General features: G+C 48.6%; 1 protein-coding gene across 2 annotated transcripts in view; it reads right to left on the bottom strand.

Annotated features, from left to right (window-relative positions):
* LOC116273306 (gliomedin-like) overlaps window positions 1–12,228 on the bottom strand; it is a 28,758-nt gene extending 16,530 nt beyond the window's left edge. The window contains exons 1-3 of one of the 2 annotated variants that reach the window (XM_031662298.1): window positions 11,658–12,228; window positions 5,668–5,685; window positions 5,228–5,335 (exon numbers count right to left, since the gene is read on the bottom strand). In XM_031662298.1, coding sequence (XP_031518158.1) covers window positions 5,228–5,335; window positions 5,668–5,685; window positions 11,658–11,730 — 199 coding nt within the window. In that variant the 5' untranslated portion in view covers window positions 11,731–12,228. The remainder of the gene's footprint in view (window positions 1–5,227; window positions 5,336–5,667; window positions 5,686–11,657) is intronic. The other variant, XM_031662297.1, reaches the window with a different exon arrangement.
* Between the last annotated feature and the right edge of the window lie 332 nt (window positions 12,229–12,560).

The following is a 12,560-nucleotide window of genomic DNA, read 5'->3' as shown; positions in this document are numbered from 1 at the left end:
CTTGGAGTGACTTGCCCAGGGCCTCAGGGCCAGTAAGGGATAAAGGCAAGAGCTCCTAGAACTCCTTCCACTGTTCCCCTCTGCCTTGAAGGCAGGGAACAAGAGGGACAAAATCAACCGTCTCTGACTGGCAGGTTATACTCATTGAACTGTGTGTTCTCAACAGTGTCCTACAGGCCTCTCTGAAGGGCTGGAAGGCTCCCAGCCCTCCCAGGAAGACTCAGCCTTGAAGCTCAGGTTGGAGGGTGTCTGAAGCCCTATATTCTCAATCATTAACTGCACCAGCGTTCAGGGCCCTGGCTTCCTTCCTGTTTGCTCCTGCTCTTTGGCACCTCCTGTAACCCTGCTCTCACAACAGGGCCCAAGCCCCTTGAGCACAGAAGTTGAGTGTCACTGTGGTTAAGAGCAGGGGTCCAGAAGTCAGAGAAACCTGGATTCAAGTTCTGCCTCCTTCACTTATTAGCTTTTGACATTACACAAGTTATATCCAATAATTCAACAGTGAATTTATTGAGCTCCTTGGCTGTGTGTTCCAGGCACTGAAGGTAGGAACTAAGCAAGACAGACATGGCCAAGCTCTGACAGGCCTCACATTCTGCTTGGGGAGTCAGCCCATCAGCACAACAGCAAATAATCCCCACGGGGTGATTTCAGGGAGGGATATTTCGATTGATTCCAACTGGGGAGTCAGACCATTAGCACAACAGTGAATAATCACCAGGGGATGATTTCAGGGAGGGATCAATATTTTAATTGATCCCACTTGGGAGGTCATACCATTAGCGCAATAGCAAATAATCACCATGGGTCGATTTCAGGGAAAGATCAATAATTTGGATTGATTCCACTTGGGGAGTCAGATCCTCAGTGCAGCAACAAATAATCACCATGGGGTGATTTCAGGAAGAGGTCAATATTTCAAAAGAGCAGGGGATGTGACAGAGTAGGTGAGACAGGGGCTAGACACAGAGGCCAGGGATGATGATGTACACGAGGTGACATCTGAGCTAAGACCTGCACCATGGGAAGACAGGGGAAGTCAGGGAGAGGGCATTCTGGGCAGTGGGCACAGGCCACTATGCCCTAGTCCCATCCCAATCTACTCTGGGTCCCTAGCGGTACTCGTGCTAAGGTCCTGGGATAAGGGTGGGCTTGGCCTGTTTAAGACAGAAGTATTTCCATCTGGAAAAAATATGGCTCACGAAAGTATTCATGCCCTTGGGTTGTTGTGAGGACTAGATGAGTTGAGTGTACGGAGACCTTAGTGGAGTGTCTGGCAGTAAATGCTGGCTGCGTATTATGGTTCCGAAGGTTGTTGCTAGAAGGCACACCCCACCCTAACTGGGTCCCTAACTCTGTGGAACCCAGGCCTTTTTTCCTTTTCTTCGAAACAACACTTGTTCCCTCTTTGTGGAATGCACTCTCACACCTCTCCTACCCCACCCCTGCCTGGCAAACCACGAATGATCCTTTAACTCTCAGTTTAAATGACAGTCCTTCCTTCTCTACAGTCACAGCAATGGCCTGGCAGGTTGCATACCCACGTGAGGACCTGCAGGGCCATCCTGGGAGCTGGCTGCTTATCCAAAGGTCTGGAAAGGTCTGGAAAGGCCTGGGGCCAGCCTCCAACCTCGCCTGACTGTGTGACCCCACCCTCTGTGTGCGCCGGGCCCTCCCTTCATGTCTGGCCAAAGCTGTTACCTCCCTGCCCTCCCTCTCTATCACTGTACCTCGGAGCACCTCGTTCTTCCCTTCAAACACACGTCTCATGTTGAGATGGTAGGTGGATGTGACTGTCGACTATGGATATTGGCCTCGCCACCAAAGATGGAAAGTTCCAGAACAGTGTCTGTGTCTTTTGTGGTTCCCCAACAGCACTCGACGTCTGTTGAATAAGTATTTGTTGATGAATGTCCCCACCCTCTCCTGGTGCTCCTCTTGCTGCTCAGTCCCCTGCTCAGTCTCCTTTGCTGACTCGTCCCCTTCTACTTGGTCACTTGAGGTTGGACCTTCTCAGGGATGAAACCCAGCCCCTCCTCTCCTGCCAGGCTCTCTCCCTAAGTGACCTCACCCCCTGCCCACATGCCCAGGTGCCTCGATGACTCTCTGATATATATCTCTCACCCCAGACCTCCTCCGACTACAGACCTGTTTTCCAAGGCCACCATCCCACCTCCTCCTGGATACCTCAGGGCATCTGAAACTCAGCACATCCCATGCAGAGTCCACGATTGTCCCTTTAGATCTGAGTTGAGTGCAGGGCTGCCCGCCTCACGCAGGAGCAGCTCATCCATCCATCCAGTCGAGCATGACAGCAACCTCAGAGTCAGTCTTGTGCCTCCCTGACCCCCTAACTCCCTGTATCTACTGTCCACTGGGAACTGCTGGCTTCACCCCTAAATATCATTTACCCCTGTGGGTCTTTCCGCCCCTGCCCACTGTCTGCCGCCTACGGAAGCCATCTCCCTGCCTCTACGCTGGCTCACTCGCCTGCCGGTTCCAGTGCGCTCTCCATGCAGCAGCCACAGTGGCATTTAGAGAGGCAGATCTGATCCCATCAGTCTCTCCCACCTGACAACCCTCTGGGGCTTCTCATGGCCCTCAGAAGGAACCCTGTTCCCCTCAGTGGCCCTGCTGCCTCTGGACCCTCCTCCCTATCCGTTTCCTGCAAATGCTGGGTAGGAAGGGAATCTGTCCCAGGGCTCAGGAGTGGGTGAGGAGGGAAAGTGCAGCCCTGGGGCCTCAGCAGGGTTAACAGGACAGTGTGGCTCTTGCTCTGCAGCCTGAGCTGGCCCATGAAGTGAGTGACCCCATCGAGCTGGGTTCTTCAGATAGCCTTTGGTGGCTAGTCTCCCACTTCCCCTGGCCTGGGACAATGGACTCCTTGTGGGGGCCTCGGGGACTCAACTTCCACCCTCAGTATGAGTGGAGGCTTCACGGTCTAACGCTGCCAACCCCCAGAAGCCTTACTCTCTGGGGTACTGCTGTAGAGAAGGGGGTCTTTGCTGTAGTTCCTATGAGATCTCCCAGAAACCAAGGATTGGGGTCACCCTCCAGTGACAAACAGGATCCAACACCTTCTCCCTTCTCTGCTGCTGTCCTCTGCTCCAGCCTCTTCCCTTCCCTCCTATAGCCTCTCAGCACAGCTGTCAGGCCAGCCTCTCATCCATATGTCAGGCATAGCACTGTTCCACTTCACATCCTCCCTGTTTTGCTCTGAGTACAAACCACAGTTCTTGAAATGCCCAGGGCTGACCTGATTTGGCCTGATTACCTCTCTGATATCAACTAGACTAGGTTAGCCACTCATCCCTTCTGTCCAGCTGCCCTGGCCTCCTTGCTGATCCTCAAACTGTCCAGGTACCCTGGTGACTTATATGCTCTGCGCAGAGCCCTCTGCCCCAGAAACCCGAGACTCTCTTTTACCTCCTCCTAGTATTTGCTCAAAGGCTCCTTCTTAGGGGGTCTTACTGGCCTCCCAATCTAAATGTACCGCCTCTAACCCCACTTAAACTTCCCACCCCTTTCTATGATATTTTTTCTCCTTACCATTTATCACCATGGACCAGACTGTATATTTTGTTTATCTTATTTACTATCCATCTCTCCCAACTAGAATGTAAGCCTCATGAAGGTGGAGGAGGGGAGCTTATTTCTGAATCTCCAGCATCTAGAATGGTACCTGCCACACAAATATGTGCTCCATAAATGAATGCACTTTTTCTTTTCTGTACTCCCTGGGTTGCAGACTGCATGCAAAGCACATCCTCAAGGCCAGGGATCTGTCTCAAGCCTTTTTGAAAACCACCCCTTTCCTACGTGCCCCACACCCAGCTCTAGCAGGGTGCCCTCCTGCCCCTGAGCCTGCCCTCCTCATGCCCCTTGCCGAGGCCTCAGGACTGAATCACATTTTTGGAGTCTCCCTGGGATAAGCTAATAGGCATCATTATTCTACAGCGATGCTCATGTATAATTATAATTATTATCCTATATGAACGATCCATTGCTGCTCGGTAATTCCAATGGTAATTGCTGGCCTTCTGAGAACTGAGCTGGCTTGGACGGTGTGTGCCCATTTTCTCTGAAGCTGCCCTCTGGAACACAAGCAGGTAGGCACTGCCAAGTGGCAGAGGTGCTCGACAATTTTTCCCTCTCCACTGGCCCTTACTTCAATTGCTAATGAGAATAAGAGTGGAGGTGACCAAAGGAGTAATTGCTGTCTGGAAGAAGTTTCTACCATTTCTTCTAGTCCAGGGCAAGTCCAAGTGAGTTTGGGTAGCAGAGCCAAGAGGTTGAAAATGAGACGGTGCAGTGGAGTCTCTGGCCGAAAACAACCTCCCTCCCCTCTCAGCAGTGGCCTTGACGGGTGGCTGACAGCCAGGCCTTCATAGGAGCCTCCTGAGTTGTTTTTTACCCTCTGGTCTTTGAGCTCCCAACACACCATGTGCTAGCTTTCTTCAGGTGGATCTGCCCTGGGGATCCCAGGACGGGGGCTCAGAGCCCTTCAGAATCTTCCCCTCTGTGCCCCAGCCTCCTGCCAGGCCCTGCACCAGCCCCTGCTTCTTACTGCTCCCTGGGCTCATCTGATGCCTTGGTGCTTCTGGGTCTTTGCTCCAGTGGTGGCACGGCCCTGCTCGTAACAGGGCACAGGAAGCTCCTCCGAGATGCCAGCCATATCTTCGTAGTTATCCTGTAGCCCCTGAAGAGGAGACCCTTTGACCTGAGTGCCGGCCTCAGGGACGCCGGGATGCTGCCTTTCCACTCAAGCAGTTTGAGCTATTCCTCTAGCCAAGAAAAGCTTTACCAGGGGCCAACATCAATTCATTGATTTTCAACCAAACACAGATTCGCTGGGCAGGCGGAGGCAATAGAGGGCAAGGCAGGAGCTGAGGCTCGAAAGAGCATGTGCCAGCACCAGCTGTCACACGGCCCACAGAGTGCCCCTCCCAGGGCTGTGGGCTCCTGCTGCTTCCACCTCCCGTCTGCAGAAGGGAGTCAGTTCCCAGGAGATGGCTTCTCCAGTTTGAAATAAACATCTGTCAAGGTGGGACCAAGAAGTGTACCCTTGGTATCCCAGAACACAATGGCTTCTAGGTAAGAGTTAAACAGGTCTTACACTGTGCAGAGATGAAGCACCTTACCCCTGCTGCACACAGCTTTAGTCAACCCAAATGCAATCATGGAGATAAACAACAGGGAAATTAATTAGAAGAGTTGCCAAAAATACCCATTTTTCCTCTTTTTCCATTTGCTCCTTTTTCTCCTTTTGGGCCCTGAGGACCAGGCTGTCCATCCGATCCATTGTGTCCTGGCAACCCGCCAGCTCCTGGAGGTCCTGCATCAAAACACAGAAACAGGGACGTTAACAACAACAACAAAAAACATTCTTCACTGAAGTTACTGTAATTTCCTTTACCGATGAAACTGAGCAGGCATCAATACCTTTTCCACATCCTCTCCCACTTCTTCCCTTCCTTCTCTGGCAAAAGCAGTGCCAAGTAGGGGAATGGTGATGGAGGAGCCTCAGGTGAGGGGCACAAAGAAGGAGACACACAGCAGGACAGCCTCCAGGCTCTTGCCCTCCCCTCATCTGTCCCATCAGAGAGATCCTAGGGGTCTGGCCACCCACAGCCTCCCCTTAAACTAGAAAAGTCCAAGGGCTCTTACCTGGTGGTCCGGGAGGTCCTACAACAGAAAAAAAATTTAAATGAGAAACCATGGGTGGAAGAAAGAGAAACCAGCATCGAACCCAGAAAACAAAGATCACCCCCGACCTTCAAATCTCCTAATTATCTACCGACCCTAAGCAACGGATTCTACACCTTGTATTTAGAACTCATTATATTTGGCCAAAAGACCCTTCCTTTAAAGCAATTCAACAAAGACCCATTTGCCAATCAAACCACATTTGCTTGTTTCAAGGAACCAAGATTAACTTCTGAGCTGTCCTCACTGTAGATTCCTAAATTAGTCATCTCTCAAGCAGTCAACCTAATAAACGGAGGGCCAGTAACAATACTGGTGGCCATGAATGCAGCCCTAGCACAGGGGGTTAGCAAATGATGGTGCTGTCATTGTGGGGCTGAGATTTGGCTGTCCCAGGAGGCCTCCAAGTGTTCTCATCTAGCTAGCTTGTCTCATCTGAGCCACTGGGGGGAGTCGGGAGTGAAAGCTGGCTGGCTAGATTTCTCTTTTGTTATATGAACTAGCCTGAGGAAAATTGAGAGCCCAGATCAGGTAACACATACCTTCCTTAGCGTGTAATTACCCAAGGATCTAAGGGGTTCAGATGAATCCAAATTGATTTTGCTCCCACAAATAGGGGTGTCTTATTGTCAACTATTCTATTTGAGTACTCAGACAAGCTAATGAGGTTGTAACATGAGCAGTTGAATTCCTTTTGTTTCTTTTTTTTTTTTGGAGACGGAGTCTCACTCTGTCGCCCAGGCTGGAGTGCACTGGCGCCATCTCGGCTCATTGCAAGCTCCGCCTCCCGGGTTCTCACCATTCTTCTGCCTCAGCGTTCCAAGTAGCTGGTACTATAGGCACCCGCCACCACACCCGGCTAATTTTTTTTTTTTTTTTTTTGTATTTTTAGTAGAGACAGAGTTTCACCGTGTTAGCCAGGATGGTCTCGATCTCCTGACCTCGTGATCCGCCCACCTCTTTAGACCACATATAATGATTACCAATATTGGAATGGCGAGGTCTTTCTATAAATCTAAGCCTGTGACCATTCACAAAACAAGCATTAACTAAGCAGTTACTATGTGCATCAAACTCCACCAAGAAATCCTGGTCCCTGTATCTGTTGTGTTCACAGTCTATGTGGGGAAGATGGACTCTTTGAAATCATAATGCAGTATGAGAGAGCTACAGTGAAGTGTTCACTCCCATACCCCTGACAAAGGGTACTGGGGAAGTGTGGGCATGCAGTGGTCTGAGAAGGCATCTCAAGATGATGATCCTGGAGCCATGACATTGAAGAAATGGGGCTTAAGATGGCAGCAGATGAGGTCTGACATTTCCATGAAGGGGCCACCAGGAGTACAGGTACAGAGGTGGGGACTCATAAGATTCAGGGTGGGAGGAAGTTAGAGGACTGGTCAAGTGTGTAGAGATGAGGCTGAAGAAGGACCTGTGTATGGTGGGTGGCAGAAGCACTTGAATGTCAAGCCAGGAGGTGTAGATGGTATCTGTGAGGCAGGAGGGAGCCATGGGAGGTTCTTAGGCAGGGGGATGATGCTGTGAAAGCAGTGTGGGTTTGATAGCCTCTTTGTAGCTGGAAGATGGATAGAACTAGGTGCAACAAGACGAGAGAGACAGTGACACAGACACAGGAAGAGAGACATGGAGGATGGGCATTGCAGAAAAAAAACCCTAGGGGATCTTTGTAGTTAAACTCGGTGACAAGGTTGTATATAAATGAGCTGACTGTAGAATTGTAGAGAAAGCTAGACATTCAAGAGGTATTTCAGCAGAATGAGCAAGAATCCACATTTGATTGGGTAGGAGACAAAGGAGGAGGACTTTCAGATAACAGGGGGCCAGCAACACAGATAGAGGCTATTTTGACTGGCGTGGGGACTCTTGGGATAAATAGGTGTTTGAGGATATGCTTTCAATACATAACAGCCCTACTCAGGGCAAAAATGGCTGGCTAAGACGGCACCACATCCTCTAGGTTCAGTACAGCCTGTGTCTCCATGACTTTACCACCAGATGGCGCACACGTACTGGGAAGGGGGTGATGTGGCCAGTTAACAGAGGTCAGAGGAAATCAATTAATCATCGTTCCTGATGACAGCGGGAGCCAAATTCGGATACAGAGATTGGTGGAAGGAATAATTTGACTGTAAGACACAAGACTTGCCTGTACACAGTAGGTTTCAAGAGTTCCCCACGACAGTCTGATAACCATGCCCATGCATCAGTACTGTTGGTGAGAGCTCCCGGCTGAAGCTGTATATTCAGGACATATTAGCCGTGGCCAAGGCTGTAACTATGGTGATTAGATTAGGGTGTCCTGCAAGAGCTCCACTGACGCCCTGTGGATAGAGTTCTTCTCATATGAATCCACAGAATTGCCTGCAATGCCTATTAAAATGCAGATACCCAGGCCCTATCTGGGGTTCCTAATTCAGTTTAGATTTAGAGGCCCAAGAATCTGCATTTTTACCAAGCATCATAGGCGACTGGAATGCATCTGGACATGGGCCCTCTGATGTGGTGTGAAAATTTTCCGGGAAAAGAATCAGTCACCATCAGCAGATCCTTAGAGGGGTTCTTGACCCTAAAAAGGTTCAGAGCTACTAGTCTTAAGGCAAGAGTAAAAAGTCTGGGCTAGAATTGGGGATGGAAGAGCGGGAGGGCCACACCCCACCTGGGGAGAGGTAAGTGAGAGAAGAGGCACCAGGAAAGAGAGAGCTGTCAGAAGACACGTGGAGGAGGAAATCCAGCAGGTCTAATGCCCCACAGCTAGATGAGGAGAGAATTTCAGAAGAGAAAGGAAGACAGCCCCAGAGAGCTCAGCAGTCCAGGCAGACATAAAATGTGCTGAGGCATAGGGAGCTATGGTGATGGCAGGATGCCCCCCATCCTCTCAGAATACCAGCCCAGCTCTCCAGGGGCCTGACATCTGGAAGAGCTCCTACATGGGTCAAATAATGTCAAATGTCATGATGTTTGCCAACTGAGTGTTTAGAAAACTGTTTCTCAGCTCCTGACCCTTCTCCCTTTCTTGAATAGCACATCCTCGAGGAATGTGTGCAGACATCCATGTTCATGCTAACAGTGCATGCAAGGCTGGTGTCCGGGGCCTGCCACCCACGCAGGTGCATAGGGTTTCACCTCACAAGGGGGCTTCAGGTGTGGGCTTAATGCTCTGCGGTCGCCATCTAGAAATTCCCAGTGATCATGTTTTTGAATTTGTGTTTTGTAAGTGAAGTCCAACGGGTCAATAAAGTATGCACAGAGGGCTTGGTGGGGTCTCACCTCCCACCACCTTCCTAGGACATGCCACCTGCTCCCTTGTCCCATGATGTACTCTTTGTACTCTCTGTACTCCTTGCCCCATCAGTAACTTCTGCCACCTTCCACCCTGGTAGGGGCTGGGGCACAAGTGCAGGAAAGGTGGGGCTGAGTGTTGCCCTGCATGCCTGAGTCACAAGGCAAGACCCCTGGTGCCTGTGAGGGTCTGTACTTGCCCTATAAGTATTCCATGCTTCGCGGAGTATGACATTAGGTAGCAGATAAAAACTCACACCAAAACAGGTCAAGACTGTGGAAGAAAGAAGAAAGCCTTTTTCCTGCTTCTTTTGGACAAGAAACCCTGCATTTTCATTTTGCACTGGGCCCTGCAGATTATGTAGCTCATGCTAACTGTACCCATCCCACACTCCTAACCAGAATCGATTAAAATTGGGTGGATGCTTGATAAGAGCTGAGCCACTTAGATTTTTTTTTTCCCTTGAAATCTAAAATTGGCCCACAATGCCCCTAGTTATGTAAACTTGAGGCCTGTGATGGCCATGAACACCAAAAACAAATCAGTCTGCAGAGAGAAGTGCCAGTTCCAGTCAATTAGTGTTGGCTTTCTGGAACAGCAGAAAAGAATGCTATGAGGCTGTGCTCAGCAGCATTGATCCATGATTGATATTTGCCTAGGTACAGAATGAGAGAGTAGTGACACGTATCATAACTGGGTTAGGGTCACTTGGCTGCAAGGAGAATGTGTAGTGCTTCTGCCCCAATATGCAGTTCAGTAACGTGATAATTTAGATGTTTTCCAACAGATACACATGAAGAGGATGCAGTGAGTGAAGAATAACCTGATAACACGGCTTCTTCAAGACACCTGCTCTCCCAGAAGATATGCTTCTGGGTTCCCAAGGAAATCTGGGCTCCAGAGTAAGATGCATTCAGAAAAGCATGTGTTGTTTGACAAACTCTGTACTAGCAAAAATAACTAATTTCTCTAGCTAGGGGATTACCCTCACAATCCACCTGAGATGTTAAAGGTTGCACAAAATCACATAGCATCTGTCCTGACTGCCGTAGCAGCATAGCAGCAACAGCTGGGCAAGGAAGAGGGACGGGAGCCGGGTTACCTGGTCACAGCTGGACTAGCCTCAAGTTATGAGGACCTGCTTTTTCAAAGATGAATCCAGTGGAACGATAAATCTTGTTCCCAGTCCCCAAGCCCAGGTTCTGCTCTGGCACATTCTTCCTGCCAGGCATCCTCTTAGGGCTCAAGACCAGTGCTCTCTGTCCACCCTCTGAAGCTACCCAGTTCATTCCTGGGTCCTGTCACTCAGCCTCCTGCCCACTACCCTGCCCCCAATCCGGACCCCATGGTCTATCCCAAAGCATCCTCTCACTTTGCAACTTGTACTTTTCACATCTAATTTTAATTGAAGAACTTTCTGTGTAAAAGGAGGCCCAATTTCAAGCTGGCATGAAAGGAGAAGGTGCTGTCTTTTGAAAAGCTTTTCAAAGTGCTAAAGAAAACCTACTCAACCCACTTCCAGCACGGATGTCATCCCCTACTCCCTGCCAATCTCTCCTAAGTGGTCTCAATAGCTCCGTCCCGTGCATTCACTGTACAGCCTGGCTCTCAGGTCTATCACTATTAAAAAAATAAAAAAGGAAGAGGCTTTTCCTGTGCCTCTCAACAGGCTTTTGTGCCTGTAATTCCATCCATCCATTTCTCTAGCACTCATTACTGTCGCATGTAACTCTGAAAAGGGACTTCCAGAGATGGAAGAAAGATGCTTAAGCTACAAGAGTTTCAGAATAAAGGACCAAGCTGTTCTGAAGATCTTTAATTTTCAGTGAGGGCCGGAATATGACTTGAGTTATTCAATTAGCATTTCCCAAGAAGCCACAGGATTATAGTTTTTCTCTCTGAGGCCAAAATAAGTGAACGAGAGTCAGACTTGGATTTGGGGTTCCTGAGGGGAGTTTCTTTCTTACCATCTCACCTCCATTCATACACTCATATACCCACAGGTTTATTCACTCAGCAAACTCACATTGCACTCCTAATACAAGCCAGGTAATGAGAGGGAGGTGGGGGAAGTACTGTGGAAAAAGGCTAGGCTTCCTACAACATGATGCAAACTGTGCAGGTTTTCTCAACCCTGAGAAGCTCTAGCCTGGCCTCCCCAGAGACTGGGACCATCAACTGAGAGATCCAACAAAAGCTTCAGGTGGCTTCAGGTCTCATGGTCATGTTTTATAGTCAGAGGGGACTACTGTAGCACTCCACAACGTACAGTTTGGGCCACCACACCTGGCCAATCTGGCCAATAAGTACTTCTGATAAAAGAACTGTATCAATTAGCAAGGTCTTTTCCCTTCCATTTTCCCCCCTTTTAAAAACTAATGGGAAAAGGAAAAACATCTATGGCTCTGGTTCAAGGTACCACACGTTTCTAATTACCCAAGTCCTAGTTATTTTCCATGGCTATATTTCTATGGCAATACTGAAAATATTATTTTTCATAATCATATTACAATGGGTTTTCAACTCATTAAAAACATCTGGTAAAAGTAAACCAACATGTATTTTTATAACACAAAGTGTCCCTAGGTGTTCATTCTACCACGGGCCTTCGGTGGCGCGTGTGAGCGGCTCTGCTCAGCGGCCGGCCTACCTGTGAGGCAGATGCCCTTGGTGCTGTTGCACAGGTCCACCATCACTCGAATCTGCAGGGGAGAGAGGGTCATCAGAGCAGACAGTGGGCAGCAGGCCCTGGGCTCACCCTTTATTCAGATGAGCAGAAAGCAATCATAAAAAGTTACCAAGTAACTTTAGGAGAACTCGTGGAACTTCAAGCAAAATGCAGTGATACCCCACCTAGTGATGTTGCAGTCAACAATGAATCGTATACAATGGTGATTTCGTCAGATTACAATGGAGCTGAAAACCTTCTTTGTCTAGTCACGGGATAATGTCTTGGTGCAACGCGTGACTTCGTGTTTGTGGTGATGCTGGTATAAACAAAGCTACCACACTGCAGATTATAAAAAGCATAACACGTACAATTACGTATGGTACATAATACTTGATAATACGTGACTATTACTGCTTTATGCATTTACTATGTTATACTTTTCAAAATCTTTTTAAAAAGTTTCCAGCTGACATCTTGACTCCACCATATTTTGTATTGTTATTTTAGAGTGTACTCCTTCTACTTAGAAGAAAAAAGTTAACTGTAAAACAACCTCAGGCAGGTCTTCAGGAGGTATTCCAGAAGGCACTGTTCTCACAGGAGATGACAGCCCCATGCATGTTATTGCCCCTGGAGACCCTCCAGTGGGACAAGATGTGGAGGTGGAACCCAGTGATATTGATGATCCTGACCCTGTGTAGGCCTCAGTTAACGTGTGAGTTTGTGTCTTCATTTTTAACAAAAAAGCTTAAAAAGTGAAAAAACAAAACAAACAAAAAAACACCAAATTTTAAAAATAGAAAATAGCTGACATAATAAGGATATAAAGTATTTTTGTAGATCTGTATAGTGTGTGTTTTAAGTGTTATTACGAGTCAAAAG

Source organism: Papio anubis, unplaced genomic scaffold, assembly GCF_008728515.1.
Source record: "Papio anubis isolate 15944 unplaced genomic scaffold, Panubis1.0 scaffold537, whole genome shotgun sequence".
NCBI classification, from domain to species: Eukaryota; Metazoa; Chordata; class Mammalia; order Primates; family Cercopithecidae; genus Papio; species Papio anubis.
This window is presented reverse-complemented; position numbering and strand designations above follow the sequence as displayed.